We start from the raw sequence: 18,084 nt of genomic DNA on the forward strand, positions 1-18,084 counted from the left end.
ACAAGGTAAATTCGAGGCAATTTCGTGAAAAAACTGCAAGACGCAACCCAGAAGAAAGCATACTCGCATCACCAGAGGCTATTGGAACAGCCCATTAACCACTCCTCCAACCAACGGTGAGATGTAATCTAGGACAGACTTCAACACCGGTTACTCTATTTCCTACTTCTTTCGATAGGTGTGTGGGAACGGTTCTTTTACGTCCCCATCAAAGTGGAGGTGAGGAACACAAGGCCTTTAACGGTTTAACGTCACTGCCCCACCAATGACGATATCATCTGAGTGTATCATCGAGTACGCAGCGAGAATGACCCAGTTATCACGAATTTAAGACTCCGGTTTGTGGTCCGGTTTTGAATTTGAACCCACTACCCCTCGCTCAGCTCAGTCCAGTGTTCTTAATTACTAACTGAGCAAACCGTGCCGCAGCCAAAGTATACATTCAAAGTATACTGTATTAGGATCCCGCACTGATACGTATTTCAAATCAATTGATTATCAGTTTCACGTACAGCACAGAAGAGAAAAGGTCTTATGGTCCATCGACGTCGTTAGTTTTAACTGAATATATATACAAGTTGTAGTGTCTTACCTTATCTTTTCCAATGAGTATTTTAAAGATAGCTCTTGATGACGAGCCCTTTTCTCTCTGAAAAAATTTTAAGAACTTAAATCATTATGATCATTCTTTACAACATAAAAGTACATTCAGTGTTATGCTTTTATGAGCTTTATAAGAAATTACACAATTCATACTCTTGTTCAAGGTAAAATGAGTGAGAAATATGGACATGAACATTGATTGAAAGAAAACCGATTGTCAACCTTTACGTTGTTCGTTCGAGAAACGTTCCGCAGGCAAGTATCTGTTTTTTGAGGGCGTTTTTTATCGAGCAAACTAGTTACTTCTGGTTGCGAGCTTTTCTTGTTTTGAAAACTTTTCCTTGGTGACTGCAGGCAGAACTCTAAAAAGAAAAGGTAAGGCCCGCGTACGCATCAGCAAAGAAGAATATCCTTAAAACGCTGAGAAAAGAAGATGGAGTTTCGAATATTTTCGCGAATTGGGAGTATAATAACTTTGTTTATAAACTTATACATTAAAAAAAAACGTTGCGTAAAAAATCGAAATTGTCTTACGGTGAAGTGACCTACCATGGTTGACTCCAAAATCGTGACAAAAAAAATTTGATTGCAAAAACACTATATGCAAACTGTCTCTCGGTCACTCTAGCTAACTTAGGTTTTTAAAATATATAAGGCTCGTAAGCTTTCCTTAGCAACAGTATGGTAGCCAGGTTAGTCCAAACCTTGATTGTCACACTTTTTCGTGAACGAAAGAAAGCAACAACTGCAAACAAAAACTAATTCTGATTTATTGAATCCAGCAGGCCTCGTTGCTTGAAATGTTTTCCTTCGTTGACAAGATGTAGTTCCTTTTCCAAGTATACTTCGCTAGATTTTGAAAACGAGTCAACGTTACACGTGTGCAGCTGTCTTGATGGTAACGGGCCGGGCAAGTTCCTTACTTTTATACTTCTATACTGGCATGTTACCAGCATATTTAAGGAATGCAAGTTGGAAGATAAATCTCCTCTAACACAGCAAAACAAAATACACTTTAAGTTTTGCGTTTTACTCACGGTTACAGCCTTGTAAAGCTTCTCAAGCCGAGATCTTGTCAGAAACTTGTTCATACTGACGCCATTCTCCAGTAGTAGATTTACAAACTCAACGCGATTGGTAATGAGGGCATCCATCATTGCATCTTCCAAGGCACCCATCAACTATTTCAAATACACACACAAAAACCAAACAGAAAGAAAGTACGTCCTCCTAATTTGAATAAGCTTATAACAAGAATTGCTTTAACAGAACCCAATTCAAACAGTTGAAAGCCTGAAAAAATTTCAGGTTTGTGCCGGGTTGGAAACCGTGACCTCTGCGATACTGGTGGAGCGCATGCTCTTCCAACTGAACTAACAAGCCAACTGGGAGCTGGTCATTTTGTTGCTTTAACAAACCCATGAATGATGGATAACTGATAAATGCGAATATATGACTATTAAAAAAAAACATCATACATGTGAACCTTGGGTGACACGTATGCTGAAATATTCAACAGGGATTGTGGTGATTCATGGGCCGAATTGCATCATGATTGTCGTTTTACCGGCGGATCGCGCTATATGGTGTTATTTTAGGCTACTAAAGTTAGAATTGCAGAAAAGCAATGTTTGTGTCCCAGTTTTCTGATTAATTAAGAAGCGCTGTTGAGTAAATGATTTTATTACATAGTGGTAAATCATGTAACCTCTTTTGTGATTTGACAGAGGCAGATTTTGTAACTTCAAGACTCTTTGAAAGTTATCGGTTTCTAAGGGCTTAAAAACGTGAAGATTAGACTTTGAAACGTTCGATCTTCTTCAAGAAAGTTTGAAAATTGGTTGCTAAACACAACCGACGTTCCGTGACTAAATGGACAAACATTTTGGCTAAATACTAGCCAAAGTAAGTCAACCGAACTTCGACCGTCGTGTGTTTTCAATTGGCTGCTCTTTCCCGCTTGCTCGAGTTCCTTTGGCAGTGATGGCTAAACGATCAAAACTTTGTCCGTAACGCAAAATGATGGTTGAAAATGTTTGATCTAGATCAAACATGGAAAACAATTTCAATGCAAAGTTGAAAGAGGCAGCTAAACTGTCGAACATGATGTTCTTCCAATACGATGCCGAACGAAAATGCTCCACCGTTTAGCCAGGGCTTATCTATTGGCTGCGGATCAAGCCAGGCAAAGTTTGAATGTAAAAAAACAACAACAAAAAACGAACAAAACAGCGAAAAGAAAGAAGAAAACAGAAAAACTTCAAAATCGCCTCCCACTCATGTTATCGTTAAAAATATAGTAGCGACCAACAGTAGATACATGTTTCTTACTTTCCACTTTTGATCCTTTGTAAAGATCTCTCTTCTAGCGATGTCCGCTCTGTTCCATGTCAAAGCCAAGTTTAATTGGTCAGATGGAGACGCACATTGCGCTATAAAGTAATACAAAGTTGCTATAGTTTTACAGATTTTTCAATTCAGCTGCGTATGTTCATATGTTCATGCATGTTAACAAACCTTTTAAAAGGCCTCTTAGAATCGCCCTGTCGATGTCGGTACCATCCTCGTTTATATCATATATTGTAATCTGTGAAGATACCAACCCAGTTTCATACAAGAAATATTAGAAAACAGTCCTAAGAGAATACGCGCGCTGATTGGTTAAAAATCGTGTTTCTATTTAACAATTAGATTATTCGCTCTCGATTTCTCTGAGGTGATAGTTGATTCGGCCTTCGGCCTCATCAACTATCACCTCATAGAAATCGAGAGCGAATAATCTAATTGTTTTAGTAGAATTCTTACTAAAATTTACTTCAAATAAAGGTTTCCCATTATTTCTTGACGTACTATTAAACTTTGCGCCTGAAAAAGGTTGCTCGGATTGAATTGTTATTCAAAAGTTGTGTACGCGCGCGCATCAGTTTTTTCAATAATTTCAACTTTTTTAAATGTCAAGAAACCGAAAATGTCCTTCATTTTGACTTCTCAGGAATTTAATTATCCATTTGCATCAAAATTTTCCTCCAAAACTTTGGAAAACCAGAAAAAACGTCTTCATTTCTTAGACGACCTCCAGCCACTGCACACTAATAGCTGATAGTGTTCAATGGCTCAGCTAATCAGATTACAGCATTTGAATTAGTATACCAGTAGAATTCTAGAATTCTACTAAAACACGGTACATGTTTTCTATTTCTTAAATGATATACATGCTACAAAGTATGCTACAATCGACACGGTGAAACTCGCTTTTGATTGGTCTAGTTTGACAGGGGTATGAATAACGTCACGATGCTCTCGTTTCGAATGAAACATCCAAATTTAGACTGTCTCAGTTATTGGTGAAAGTTGTATTGTTTTAGTAAAATAACATAACATAACATAACATAACATGTCATGACATAACGTAACCTAATCTTAAATTTGGCCTTTTTAATTTTCATGCATTCTAATTTTAGCGAGTATTAGATTTCAAGATTTGTTTGTGAAATCGTGAAAATTGCCTGAGTACTTGGGAAAGAAAGTAACAATAAGTTACTTCTTTATTCATACTACATTTTGGCCTTGCGCCATCCGTGTGTTATCAGAGCACACACGCACGGTCAAATGGATCAGATGGATTGTGCTTCCAGACTTGCGAGCCTAATTGCCAGCTTTCTAGACCGGCCGTGGTTTCTCTCTCAACTTTGAAATACTTTTGTTAACTTAATGTTCCATTCTGCCAGGTAGTTTTCAAAGTTAGGTGCAGAGGCAAACCATTTACATTGTCAGCTGACGATAAGCAAAAAATATTTATTTTAACTGCAACAAAAACAACAACAACACTTTCACTGTAACCGTAATTAACTTAGAATAGTTAACACACACGCAAAAATAATAATTAATTAATTGGTGCTGACTTCCTGAAGTAACTATGAAGTAACGAATAAAATAAAATATAAATACAATATACTTTATGTTGATACCGGAGGTACAAGATGGACAACACATACAAACACATAATACCCATATCCTTCTTCAAACATTGTAAGTTTCTTCGACGAACCACCACTTACATATGCCTTGTTCGTCACGCACTTGACTACATCTTTGTAAAGCTGTCGAGACTCTTCCTGGCCACAATCTGGGAAGGTTTTCTGTATTCTCATCAGAAGTATTTCATGCTCAACAACCTCAGGAAAGTCCCTCATTTCAGCGCTGTTGAATGATTAAGGAGTCGTGAGATGAGATGATGCATCAATTAAGCATTTTTGGGTATATTTAGATGATGTGTTATTGCAAAACCATTTAAACTGGCACTAAATTTGGTGACTCTTCTAAAGTTTAACTTTGATGTTTCCATTTGATTTGTTTTTAATATATATTGGGTTCGATATCTATCAGGGATGCGCGCCATTTGTTTGATCCCCTTTAGGATTTTAGATTTCGCTATCACTTGAGTGATCAGGACGGAACGCCAACAGGATTGGAATTGGAATTTGGGAATGCTGGTTCTTGAGAAGAGGGGAAAATTGGAGTTCCGGGGGAAAAAACCTCCCGGAGCAAGGACGAGAACCAACAATAAACTCAACCCGGGGCACATTAGACGGAGGCGAGTGCTTTCACCACAGAGCCTGCATCCCTTCTGATCGACCTTCTCGCACTTTAGCACTGTCTCTGACCATGCAACTAAGTACGCACCCATGAAGCTCGTAAGCGTAAGCCAAAATGTCTGCAGCTCTGCCGCTCCCTTTAGCAACCACGATAGGCACAGGTGGGTCACTTTCGATGGATTTCAAAACTGTTTGGATTGTATTGATACCTCCTTCAAGGACTACCAGCACCACAGGGATACCATTTGACTTATCACTTGATGAAGTGTTGTTTGCAGCATCTCCACATTCTATAATTTGGAACAAAAACGGCAGCGAATGGAAGTATTAGTAACAAGCAATATAGTATATCTAAACAATTATGAATGTGAAAAAAAAGAGGCCAGTCTCGTAAATAACCAGAGAAAGAGTCCTTAATATCATGCCATCTACTGGCAATACGCAACTCAGTTCACTGTTCAGACGACTTCCACTTAGGTTGTCGAAAAGACTCTCAATCCCACCAAAAACGGCACTCACTCGGATGATCCTACTAATAATGTGACTCGTGGGTTCAACATTTCCAGACCAGAATGTAACTACAACAAACAATTTACCTACAAGATGAAAACTGGCAATAGCCAGGCGATTGTAATCTTTTTTCTCCCCATCGCTTCTTGCATGTTAGAACAATACGAGACATCAATTCTTTACTTACTTCTCGGTATCTTCTCTGCTGCAATCCAGTTTTGGAGATTGGCGCGCCAGTCGATCTCTCGTCCGTATTTTCCTACCGTTCCATCATCCACCAGAATGAAATGTGAGTGATTGTTGTCGATACAGGATCCTTTCGACTCTAAACTGGAGGTCATGTGATAAGGGGCAACGCCCTGTGTTGAAAAGTGCAAGTAACTCGTTTAAGGGATTTAAAGGAAAGCGCCATCTATGTCGCAAAAATTGAACCTAACCTTGCAGTTTATTAGTTTCTCTCTGTGTTCCACAATTCCCCACGTAGTAATTCCTATCAAAGGTAGCTGTGACGCTTTGTCTTTCGGATGTGCACCTCGTGACAAGACAGTATGACCCTTAACGGCTTTTCCCACGTGACGCATTACACCAGTGTTTGTTCCACCTGTGATGATCCAGGCACCTGTGGTCAGGGCGACCTGTAAAATATCACACGACCAAGCTATTCGTGTCAGTAGAGAGAATGTATATTTTTAATTAGCATTTCTTTCTGAGCGTGACAAACTATTATAATTTCACTAAGGCATATCGCCATTTTTGATTGACACTTTGAGTAGCCAAAACATAAAAGTTCCTTAACGCAAAACGATGATTATGCTTGGACATTTCTGAGATCAATTACTTCATATTTTCTTCTTGGAGCTCTAAGAGTACTTTTACGTTGAGCAAAGGTATTTTGTCACACTTTCTGTGCAGTTTTGACCAGACATAAAAATTTAGCCACGGCAATATAATACACCTTTAAGTGTCATGACGATCAAAATCACATTTTTGAATTTAAAAAAAAAACGCATTTCGTAAAACTTGTTACATGTAATTGTACTTATCCTTACCACTGCATGAAATAAAATTCCAGTTCAGTAAAATGGAAATATGTAGCTTAGACAAGTAGGGTTGTCGAGTCCACCATTACTAAATCATTACTAGATCCAGAGAGCTTGCGATGATTACTCTCCCAGCGGTCATTTTGTCGTGACGTCATTTTCTCAAATCTTTTCGCAGCAAAGACGATTTGTGCAACAATCTTACCATAAATTTCTTGTAGGAAAGCGATGTCTAGTTTACAACCTAGCGATGACTATTAGAGCTTAAGCCTGGTAAGCGATTCAGAAAGCTTCAATAAATCGTCAAAACACGAAGAAGCGAAGAATTCAGCTCACATAAAGACTGGGTTTGGCTAGTTGCACCAGGAAAGAAACTGCCTAGATTTGCTTCTGTACAGGAGAAATTTCCTCTTTAAGCGGTAGAAGGAAGTTTGATATTCAGTTTGCCCCAAGAGAAAGAAACATACTGAAAACGATCGTGAGAGAAACCAGATTTTCTGTTTTTGCGTAATGAGCAGCTGAATCGGTACGTTGATTATCACTGTTTTGCTATGAGTTCTCAGCTTTTTCACAAGCAAATACATGTAAGCCCGAATCCTAGCTTTGTTATCTGTTTATTTGCGAGTCGAGTTAAGTAATAAATAAGTTGGCACTTTCACTTTGTTTTATATCCTAATGGTTTGAAAAAAAATTTCGTGAACACCAAAATCAGTGTTAATTTGACTGCTGAAGGATCTGGCTGTTTCTACCACCTTTGAATGCATGTTGTTTACATGTCATTAATTTCCTATAGTTTCGCTTGTTTTCACATTTTATCGTTCAGTTTTCGCTTAACTTTTGTATGTGCTTTCCAAATATTTAATCAACAATTCTTGAATGCAGGACGAAGATGTAGTATATTAACCTGTTTATGATTCATGCCACCGCGCTAAGCGTGCAGTAAAGATGGCACTGTTCTTTGGTACGGGTAGGACTAATCTGCGCAACTGGAGACCGACGGAACCGCGGAACCTGCGTAACTTAGAGAAATGACTGTTTCTATTAGAAGTACTTATACTAGACTCAACTACCACTAATCTGAATAACAACTAATCATTTTTAACTTGATTTGTTTCGTGTATGAATATATTAGATACCTTCAACAGTCCTTGTCGAAACAAATACTTTAATTTGGGTTCCATCACAAATTCTTTCGCTCCACCTGTCACGGAAATGACAAGGTTGGGTAACTGTAATCCCCATTCTTCCTTGAACAGTTTCAGAACGGTAGAGGGAGGGGTATCATGAGAAATGCGGATGAACTGTGGAAAGAGAGCATTATATAACTATTATTAGTACAATTCTACTTGAACACTAATGCAAATGCTGCAATCTGATTGGCTGAGCCATTACACACTATCAGCTATTAGTGTTCAGTGGCTTGGTGTGGTCGATAAAATTTCAACGTTTTCTCGTTTCTCCGAAGTTTTGAAAGAACATTTAAAAACAAAAGGATAATTAAATTCCCGAGGAGACTGTAAAAGGACATTCATGGTTTCTGGAATTAAATAAACTCGAATTTTTTGAAAGACTCTGATAAGCGCGCGCGCACAACTGAATATGTCAAATTGACAACTCAGTTCGCGCGAATTCTCTAAAGCGAGAAGTTTAATATTAAGACCAGAATTTTTGGAATCGTTATTTGAAGCAAATTTCAGTTAGAATTCTACTAAAACAATTAGATTATGAGCTCGAGATTTATATAAGGTGATACTATCACCTCATAGAAATCTCGAGCTCATAATCTAATTGTTAATTACAGTAGTACAATTATCTCTTGTTAGTACAAATCTATTGGCATTCTATCACGAATGCCGTTCTCTCATTGGCTACGCTACTCGCTATCTATCCTGTGATAGATAGTGAGTAGCGATTGTCAACAAAATGGCGGCCGCTTCTTCGCGTTTTCGAAGTGCCTGCGAGGAGAATGTTTACCGAACACTCGAACGGTTCACCAAGAAGTCACATCTTGCGTTGTAGTTTCACTGTTTTAATCCAAAACTCGCGGTACTGTACTGACAGTACTCGCTAACTCGCTTACTTCGCTCACAGAAACAACTGAAAGTTCAACGATCACTGTTATGGCGCGTTTTTTGCCGTAACACATACTCCCGGCTTGATTCTGCTTTGACTCTGCTTTGATTGCCAATTAATGTCTTAATGATTCCTCTTAAGCCTCTTAATCCTCGATCCTGCTGCCCTTATTTTAAAAGAGACAATTCAATGGTTTTCAGGCTAGCATAAAAGGCAGCAAGTAATATGTAATTGGCAGTCAATACTGTTTCTCTCATTGACCAGTGTATTGTATTTGGAAAGGCACTGACCTTCGCTCTGCTCGAGGGTCCTGCTCCAGTAAATTCAAGTTCTCCATAAGCGTCGGTTGATCCGTCTTCTTTTGTATGCTTGTCCGGGTCCCATTCGTCAGCATCACTTGTTTGATTTCTTGCGTCAGGGTGGTCATCCTCCAAACGACCACAGCAGCACCTGAAAAAACCAACCTCACTGAGAATTCCATCTCAATTAAGTTTGATCAGTGTTGTTGTCTGACGTTTTCCAAAAAGGTTCGGTCTTCCTGATGACCAAACTATTGATATTTATTCCCTTCGCATAGCCTTTCCATCCACTTACGCAAATTGTCTTGTCATGATCGCCATTCAACCCTCTTAAGATCCCGAGAAAACAAATGAACAACACAGCACATTTTCCCGAGATCAATGAACATGAAACAGTCCCAGGTCTTCAAATGAATTAACGTAATTCTCCCATCTCTTATGGAGTGCAATGTAGACACAATATGTTTGCCCTTTTACCCTCACTGTGGACCATTTTTCACTCACCGTCCTTCGTCTTTCACATCTGAAGAACGGATGAATTGACAGCATGCTCTTTTCCTAAACGTCGAGTAAATCCATGAACTTTTTTCCTGTGGTGCCTGTAGGAGATTATGTAAACCGGTAGGAAGATCTTGATTCAACCCCATTCAGTTAGAGCAATGAAAATTCTTATTACTTTTACTTAAGGTGGCTGACGCAAGTTTCAGATTTTTTTGAGCTCGTTACATTGATGGACCATAATACCACTCTTTATCAGTTGATACCATAATAGAACATCAAATAAATGCCCAATGTGTTTATTGATAGAACTTTCCAGAAACAACACTCATTTTAGCTTTAAGTGATATTACTCTAAAAAGAGAGCTAACGGACCAGTATTTTTTATCGTTAAACAGTGATTAGCGTGTCAAGATCCAACATTTGCAAAGTTCAAAAAAAAAATCCATCGCGCAGAATTGTGTGACACATCCGGGATATTTACAGGTGCAATGGCGCTAAATTTGAAAGCCCGAGACGACAAAGGCCACGACACAATAAAGAAAAATGGCTGCAATAGACAAAGACCCCCCTGCGTTTTACTCTGTTACAGCTTAACTATATAGAATAATTTACTGCCTGACGAGTATGTTCCGCGTTAAATTTCACGCGAAAAACCGATATCGCACAAATCGCGAAGCGATGAGTGCAATATCGGTTTTTCAAGTGAAATTTAACGTGGAATTCACTCGTCAGGCAGTGAATTTTTCTTGAATCGCATTCCTAAAGCCACCGAATCACTGAGCGAAACCAAACGTTTTGTATTTTGTGAGCCGCGCCAGTGTGCAAACAATGGAAACTCTTTAAAAGTCAGGTGTCAAGATCTAGCGAATTGGAAACAAGATATTTTTAGAATGAAAACCACTTTTATTCCAGCCTCGTGGAGAAAGCAGTGCCTCACATTTTACAATCTTCAGCGAAACAACTGAACGTACACAATAAGGAGTTATTTAAGACAAAGAGTTTGTAGAAAGTTCTTTCATTCAATGAATATCTTGGATTTGCCTGCTACCATACAACTTAGCAAAATGTAGCGCCGACAATCAACAACTGAAATGCTTAAGCGAAGGGAAAATTTCAAGCGTTCTGATATTAAAACAAGATCTACAAAAAACCGGTAAGTGCTTTACAGTTATAAACATAGGCACGCAAGGCGTGCAAGAGTTATTTTTTTGTGTGTGAAGTGTCGGAGATAGGAGCATTCATGAAGCTGTTTACAGTAACGATTGTTTAATTAGACAAGTTTTCTTGGTTGTGATATACAGCAAGAAACAAACTGGGAATTTATGATGTACATGCGATGTTACATCGGTCATGGGAAGATAGCTAAATAGTAAGCCATGAAATGTTTGACTGAACAAACTACAGTAATCTGACACGTCTCCAGATTAATGTAGATACCATCTTATTTTCTAATAGGCAATTTGATTCGTTCTTTGATACAACCCACACTGTGATTGGTGTGACACGCGCACATGCATAACTCCCTCACTCACCGATCACATAACCCTTCCAACCCCCCAAGAGGAATTTTTGCTCAAAAAATACTCAAGTAAATTTAGAGGCTATCGCATTTTATACGAGTCGTAAGTTTACCCTTTTTACATAACACAACACAACACAACTTCACCGAAAATAGAAAGAAAGAGAAAAAAAACCTCTGACACGTTGAAAGTCTGATTTAATTAAATGGCACTTTAACTTGGTTTCGCGCAGTCTTCAAAGAACATTTGAACAGTTTTCATACTTTTTACCTTTAAAAACATCGGACTGAAATGAATGTCATCAAATAAAACTATTGAACTGTTACTGCAGAGACGTAAAAACCGTCCAGAAATGAAAGCTTCTTTTTTGTTTAATATCCTGGGAACAATAGCCGATAACTTGTCAGCTGTAATTGAATTTACTCCCATTTAAAAAACAAAAGTGTTAAGTTACCATTTGTTACTAAAGATAGCAAACATCTCGTGGGAAAGAGTAATGACGATTCGTCCGCTCTAATTGAATTTACTCCCTTGTGAAAAACAATAGCGTCAAATTACACTTTGTAACTAAAAAACAAAAATATCTCGTTATATTTGTATGCAACAAGAACAAACATAATGTTCTAAATCCAGAACAATTTGGATTTAGACCAAACTCTAGAACCACGGATAGTTTATTCATTTTCCAGCAATTACTCCATAAATACACCAAACATCACAAGGAACTTTATGTATGGCAATCCGGTATGATTCATAAATTACACAAATATGGAATTCAAGGAAAATTCTTGAATGTTATTAAGTCCATGTATTCGTCAATTAGGAGTTGTGTTAAAATTAATCAAAACACATCGCTTACCGATCTTTTTTCATGTAACAAAGGGATAAGACAAGGTGATGGCCTAAGTCCAGTTTTATTTTCGTTATTTATGAATGATCAACCGCAATATTTTAAACAGAACAAATCTCCAGGTGTGATGTTAGGGAATCGCTCTATAAACTGCTTGGTGCATGCAGATGATTTATTAGTAATCAGTCCTTCTCGGGAAGGGCTGCAACAATCGCTCAATGTAATTCATCAACACGCTCAGCAATGGAAGCTCAAAGTCAACACTAAAAGTCGAACATAATCATATTTAGAGGTAACGGGCAAAACAAAAACAATACAAATTCCAAATGAAATAATGAAACTTTACAAATTGTCGATAAACAAACATATTTAGGTGTAGAAATGACTTCATCCGGTCGTTACACCTATGCAAGAGAAATTCTCAGCAAAAAAGCCACAAAAGTTCTCTCGATAATAAAAAGATCCTTTTCTCACTCAGATTCAGCAACTATTGCGATTAAGAACAAACTTTTCGATGCCCTTGTTAAACCCGTGTTACTTTATGCATGTGAAATTTGGGGACCAGAACTATTGTCATACAGAACGCATTTAGAGGAAAGAACATGCTTAGTATGCAAAGAAAATTGCGTAGAACACGAACAGCATTTCTTGACGTATTGCCAGGGGTACGCTACCACAAGAGTTGAGCTCCATTCTCACATTTCAAACAAAGATGCACTTTACGCAAATCTGAGCGATGACGAGAGAACTAAGTACTTACTTAGAGCTGACAATAGAGTTACATCAAAAATAATAGGTAAATATATCAACTTAATGTTTAAAAAAAGAAAAGAGATTCTCAACTTACAAACGAAATGAGCATTATAATTTTTATTTGATTTTATTTGAATTATAAAAGAATCAAGTGAATGCTATTTCTTATTGTACTAGTTAATGTTAAACCTTTATTGTAAACAGACCAATACCTCCCTTTGGAGAGTAAGGCGCAATAAAGATATCCTACTACTACTACTACTACTACTACTACTACTACTACTACTCACTCACTCACTCACTCACTCACTCACTCACTCATCCATTGAACCGTCCATAACATACTAGTACCCGACGCGCCGACTAAGAGGTATTTTTTTTACGAAAAAATGACTCAGCAAAAATTGTATTCAAAATAAAACGATTAAGACTGAAATTTCTCGGTAAACTCTTACGAAAAATAGCTCAAAAAAGCTTCACCATTTTAACTGTTTTTCTTTCATTGCAGAGAGTCGCTTGTTGGTGTCCTGTTGGTCTGAAAGTTTATGGAGATATTTACTGGAGAATTATTAAAAGTTACTCCAGTAAACATTCCGCCAACTGTCCCTGCCATCAGGTAACTAGAACGCAGTGCTACGGTTACTAGTAGCTGCTGTGTTGCTTGGCGGGGCTGAGCTGTTGAGAACAATCTCCTGTAAAGCATGACCTGAATCGCTGTTGGTAGTTGTCGTGCTTGGGTTGAAACCGGCCAACTTATTCGACATTCACCGCTGTTTTTCCAGAGGATTATGGCTGTAGCTGGATATGGATTCCGGATTGGCGAAGCCAGTCAACTCTGAGATTTCCAGTCGGTCGAAATCGTCACGGAGCGCTTGGATGACTGTTTCGCGACCACTTGAATTTGTAAATTTGCCGAGGGTTCCTGCTTTATGAGTCAAATGAGTCAAAATGGCGGACGTCGCAAAACTCGGTGTAAGTACTGACTGTGAATTCGGTGGTTCGCTACGCAACGATTTTTGTTTCTCGAATTCATTTTAATAGACGAACAAGTTCAGAGGTTGAAATTATTCAAAGGACGCTAGTTACAGCGAAAGACCTTGGAATTTTCTTGCTGAAATGGGTTGGAAAAGACAGGCGACTGCCATTGCTTGATCACAACTGATCACTCCCAAGAAGTCGTACAAGAGACCTACTGACCGGAATATCACCTGATATGGTAGAAAATATATGGTTTGACACCTTTAAATCTAGTGTAGAACCTTTGGAACCTAAGCCGGCACCAATAAACAGCATATCATGTGTAGCCGATAAGGATTTACTACTGTCCCTCGAGCACATTGCCAAATATATTAATGGCACGGGTCATAAGATCAATATCCAATATGGTAGCCAATGCAATAGAACCGAACGTCAAGACAAAAATAATTACCCCATTTCTGCGCTAAACGAAAGTAAAAAATAGACAATTTAATAAAAACTTAACTAGTGAGCACCACTCTGCGAACTGTAGTTGTATAACTTCTTTATTTCTCCTACGCGTTTCGTGTGACTAACGCACACTTCATCAGGGAGTTTAACAATACAACACGAAGCGCCTTTATGTATACCTAACTCATACTAGAGTTTACATTTCGTAAGAACACACCTACGGATATACAGATAGGAATGACAAACTCTGCGGTAATACGTCCAGGAAACAGGCTTTAAATTTCAGCAAAGTGTGACATATTTTATGCGTGATATAATTTTGGGGTCCACAGTTTTAGCTAAGATTGTGGGCCCCAAAAATTACTTACTTACAAAGATTAGTTAGTGTCACAGTTTTCTTGTAACATACTGTACAATGTAATTCTGGTAAGATAGTGCTAATAATACTCTTAATACGTGCGTGACTACAGTTGAAGGTAGTCTTGAAAACAATAGTCACACGATCCTACCCAAGCTAGACTTATTCTAAGGTTTCTTGTAAAGTCATTTCTTTCTGTCACTATCGTATTTCACGAAACAATGTAAGCAGAAAGCTGAATGGATACCCCCTAACTCGTAGTCGCTTCCAGAACTTTTTCCTAGTTTCATAAAATGAATTAAAGGAATTGTTTCTAGCATACCTCATTAGTTCCCCTTTGATGAAGGCTTTCTTATTGCTAGAAGGGTGAAACGACTCGAACGGTATGAAAAGATATTTTTTAAGAGGCTTTTGAAAGGTGGAAAATTGCAGCACGTTCAAAGAGGTATCTCTATAGAAAAACAAATTCAGAAAAGAAATGCTACTTTCGCTAATACAATAAGTAAGTTTGATTCGATCAGTTTTGCTGTTGAGAGCGTTAAGAAATTCCAAGAGGGTACCTTTGGGCCCACACCAGAAAGCAAAGATGTCATCAATAAAACAATTGTACAGTTGTGATCAAGCGATGGCAGTCGCCCGTCTTTTCCAACTCATTTCAGCAAGAAAATTCCACGGTCTTCTAAATGAAGGTATCAGCATGTTGGGTTACATATGAGTATGTTTTCTTAAGAAGTTAAAAGGACTAATGCAACATATGGTCGCAGAGGTGTGCCGAGCCTCCAAAGTTTTTCTAATGCCAAAAGAGCCTTTGTCGATGACGCTAGAATTGTTATTTAAATGGGCTGCGCCACAAGAGAATCCTAACAGTTTTGCTGTCCTCCCCTTCATCAATGGTGTTAGGCAACCACTATCAAGAATTCTTCGAAGGCGCGACATTCAAGTTGTAAATAAGCCCTTCAAGACTTTGCAACAAGAATTTCCTTCTTCCAAATACAGACCATCTATTGAACATCAACCAAGCGTTATTTATGAAATACCCTGTGCCGATTGTGATTAGTGTTATGTAGGCGAAACCGGCCGGTGTTTTGAAACTCATAAGAAAGAACATATCAGGAATGTAAAAACATGTGCTAATGGATCAAACATTGCGAAACATGCATGGTCATTCGACCATCGCATAGATTTTGATAATTCTAGCGTCATCGACAAAGGCTCTTTTCGCATCAGAAAAACTTTGGAGGCTTGGCACACCTCTGCGACCAAGCATGCTGACAATAATTCTAAGCCGATTCCAAACCAGTATAGTATTCTTTTTAAACAATAGTCACCTAATTTACATATTTTTACTTTGATTTTGTTCTACTTCTTATTTTTATCTCGCCTTTTCTTGCATATATTTTATCATTTTGCATTCCATTTTTTATCCGTCGAAGGCTGTAGATCGACAGCCGAAAGCTCATGTTCTTTTTCGAAAATTTTTAGCCAGCGAACGTTTTTATTGTAATTTTTATTATGTCTCATCCTGGCTGCGCTTCAATCTTCAATCGTATTACGTCGAATTAATTTTCATAAATTGTTCATCAATAATTGAGCATTTTGTTAAATTGATACCGCTATAAAAGTATCAAGAGTTAAAGTGTAGTAGTGATGGTCTATGAAGTAAAGGAATTAGAAAGTGCTGGCCGGGATCAGGTGTTAGCCACCCAAAGTGCATCATCGAAAAGAATTTTTTAAGTACAATCTTTTTTGTTTCGCGTGGTTAAAACTCAAAGATTCGGCTTCAGGTTGCACTAACGATTTTTTCAGTTATGCTTGGTGATTAAATGATCAGCTCCAAGAGTAAATTATAGTTGAAATACTGTAGACAAAATGTCTCGGTAAAGATTACCGTTTGAATAGTGTGATAAAACTCTGATTGCATGATTTGTAACTCAGAACAATCGAGATTAGTTGTTGCCGTTTCCTAATGCTGCAAACCATTTTAAGAAAAAAAAACGAATGCATGTTTTCTGCATTGTCGTAATTCGACACTGTTAAAGAGAGTTGCTGTATCAAATCATTTGTTTTTATCTGGGGACGAGAAACCGAAAAGCAACCCACCTCGTTTAACAGCGATGGAAACAAAAGACTTCGGTTGAGCTCAGATTGCCGGACGAAAACGGTTAGTTCCTCGCCTATTAAAACGTTTCAACTTGTTTGCCATCATTCCTAGTGGAGATTCCGGCTAAAACTGTCCCACCAGCGGACTGTCTAAAACTTTTTCCACTTTAGAACCGATCTCCTTCTGAGCCAGTGACAAGGTAGCGATAAAGAAAGTCAACCTCGAGATGACAAAAAATCTGTGCTCTTGCCTGACAAGTTTGCTAGCGCTATTCAAGATCTCTGTTGTTTGGATCCAAATGGTTTCTAAGAGACACCGAGCTAAGCTTTTTAACTGTTGTCTAAGTATGTGCCTAAACAGATTACTAACTCTAGTTCGCTGAGCTTTCGACTGTACTAACCTGAGGTGGGGGTCGGCTGTATTTTTCACGTCGCTGTCGTCGAGCCCCATCCTCCTGGGAGGAACTTTGCGTAGACATTGCGGCTTGTCCTAATGGAGCAGCAGCCATCACTTTGATTTCAAGAACTGTGCTGAGTTCACGAGACAACTGCGATCTTGATTGCTCCACTAACTGCTACTTCTGATGGTGGAAGAACTGAACATCTTTCCTCCACTAGCTCAACACACTAATTGAAAGCGGAAAATTCATCGAGTAAAGGAAGTTTTAAGCTCATATCTTTATTCCAAGAACAATTGCCACACCTAGGAATCATGGTCAATTAGTTAAATGTCTTTTGCCTTTACCATTAAGTGATCTTGAACTTTAAACTAGGGAAATTCAACAGATGACTGTAAACAACTACCCAGTCTTTCACGGCGTAATGGCAGTCACTAATCCATTTAATTTCATAATACGAACTTGATAATAACTAGCTACTGGTCGTAAATTCAAGTTAAAGAAACATTTGGTTATAATGCTCAGTTTCTTTGCAATTCGGTCACTCAGTCACTCACTCAACCTCCGACGTGCTGTTTAGCACATTCGGGTGGAAGTTGACTCAGCAAATTTGCAGGAATCGAGGAACTGAAGGTTATCAAGCATAAATCCGTCAATCACGCCTGATGGATGTGCATTTAAATAACAAATATATGCGTGTGGTGGCGAAATGTTAAAATTCTATGTACAACCTTTAATTTCCCAGCTTCTTGGTAATTATCTTTAAGCTCACGGGCTTGAGCCACTATCACACTTCCAAGTTCACTTCCAATCCTTCGCGTTGCATAATACTGGTCTCCGTGATTCATTGCTTCGTCATGTGTTCAATTAGCCGCAACTTACACAATATGTTACTTACGATATTTTGCATCTAAATTATATTGCTCGTCAGATAACATTCGCTACATGCTTCGCTACATGCGGGTTGTGTATTTTTCTAAATTGTAACATTTGAGATTATTGAAATAAATAATGATGATAATAAGAATAATGATAATTAAAACTTATATATCGCAA

General features: G+C 38.2%; 1 protein-coding gene across 1 annotated transcript in view; it reads right to left on the reverse strand.

Moving 5' to 3' along the window:
* The window catches only part of LOC145497885 (transient receptor potential cation channel subfamily M member-like 2), a 50,659-nt gene extending 32,811 nt beyond the window's left edge, over positions 1 to 17,848 (reverse strand). Inside the window, exons 1-12 of the mRNA XM_081477753.1 lie at positions 17,032 to 17,848; positions 9,625 to 9,719; positions 9,112 to 9,271; positions 7,885 to 8,049; positions 6,146 to 6,343; positions 5,896 to 6,067; positions 5,287 to 5,488; positions 4,662 to 4,803; positions 3,121 to 3,190; positions 2,935 to 3,035; positions 1,641 to 1,784; positions 593 to 649 (exon numbers count right to left, since the gene is read on the reverse strand). Of these exons, the coding sequence (XP_081333879.1) occupies positions 593 to 649; positions 1,641 to 1,784; positions 2,935 to 3,035; positions 3,121 to 3,190; positions 4,662 to 4,803; positions 5,287 to 5,488; positions 5,896 to 6,067; positions 6,146 to 6,343; positions 7,885 to 8,049; positions 9,112 to 9,271; positions 9,625 to 9,719; positions 17,032 to 17,139 (1,614 nt within the window). The 5' untranslated portion in view covers positions 17,140 to 17,848. The remainder of the gene's footprint in view (positions 1 to 592; positions 650 to 1,640; positions 1,785 to 2,934; positions 3,036 to 3,120; positions 3,191 to 4,661; positions 4,804 to 5,286; positions 5,489 to 5,895; positions 6,068 to 6,145; positions 6,344 to 7,884; positions 8,050 to 9,111; positions 9,272 to 9,624; positions 9,720 to 17,031) is intronic.
* Between the last annotated feature and the right edge of the window lie 236 nt (positions 17,849 to 18,084).

This window comes from Orbicella franksi, chromosome 9 (genome assembly GCF_964199315.1).
Source record: "Orbicella franksi chromosome 9, jaOrbFran1.1, whole genome shotgun sequence".
Classification (NCBI taxonomy): Eukaryota; Metazoa; Cnidaria; class Anthozoa; order Scleractinia; family Merulinidae; genus Orbicella; species Orbicella franksi.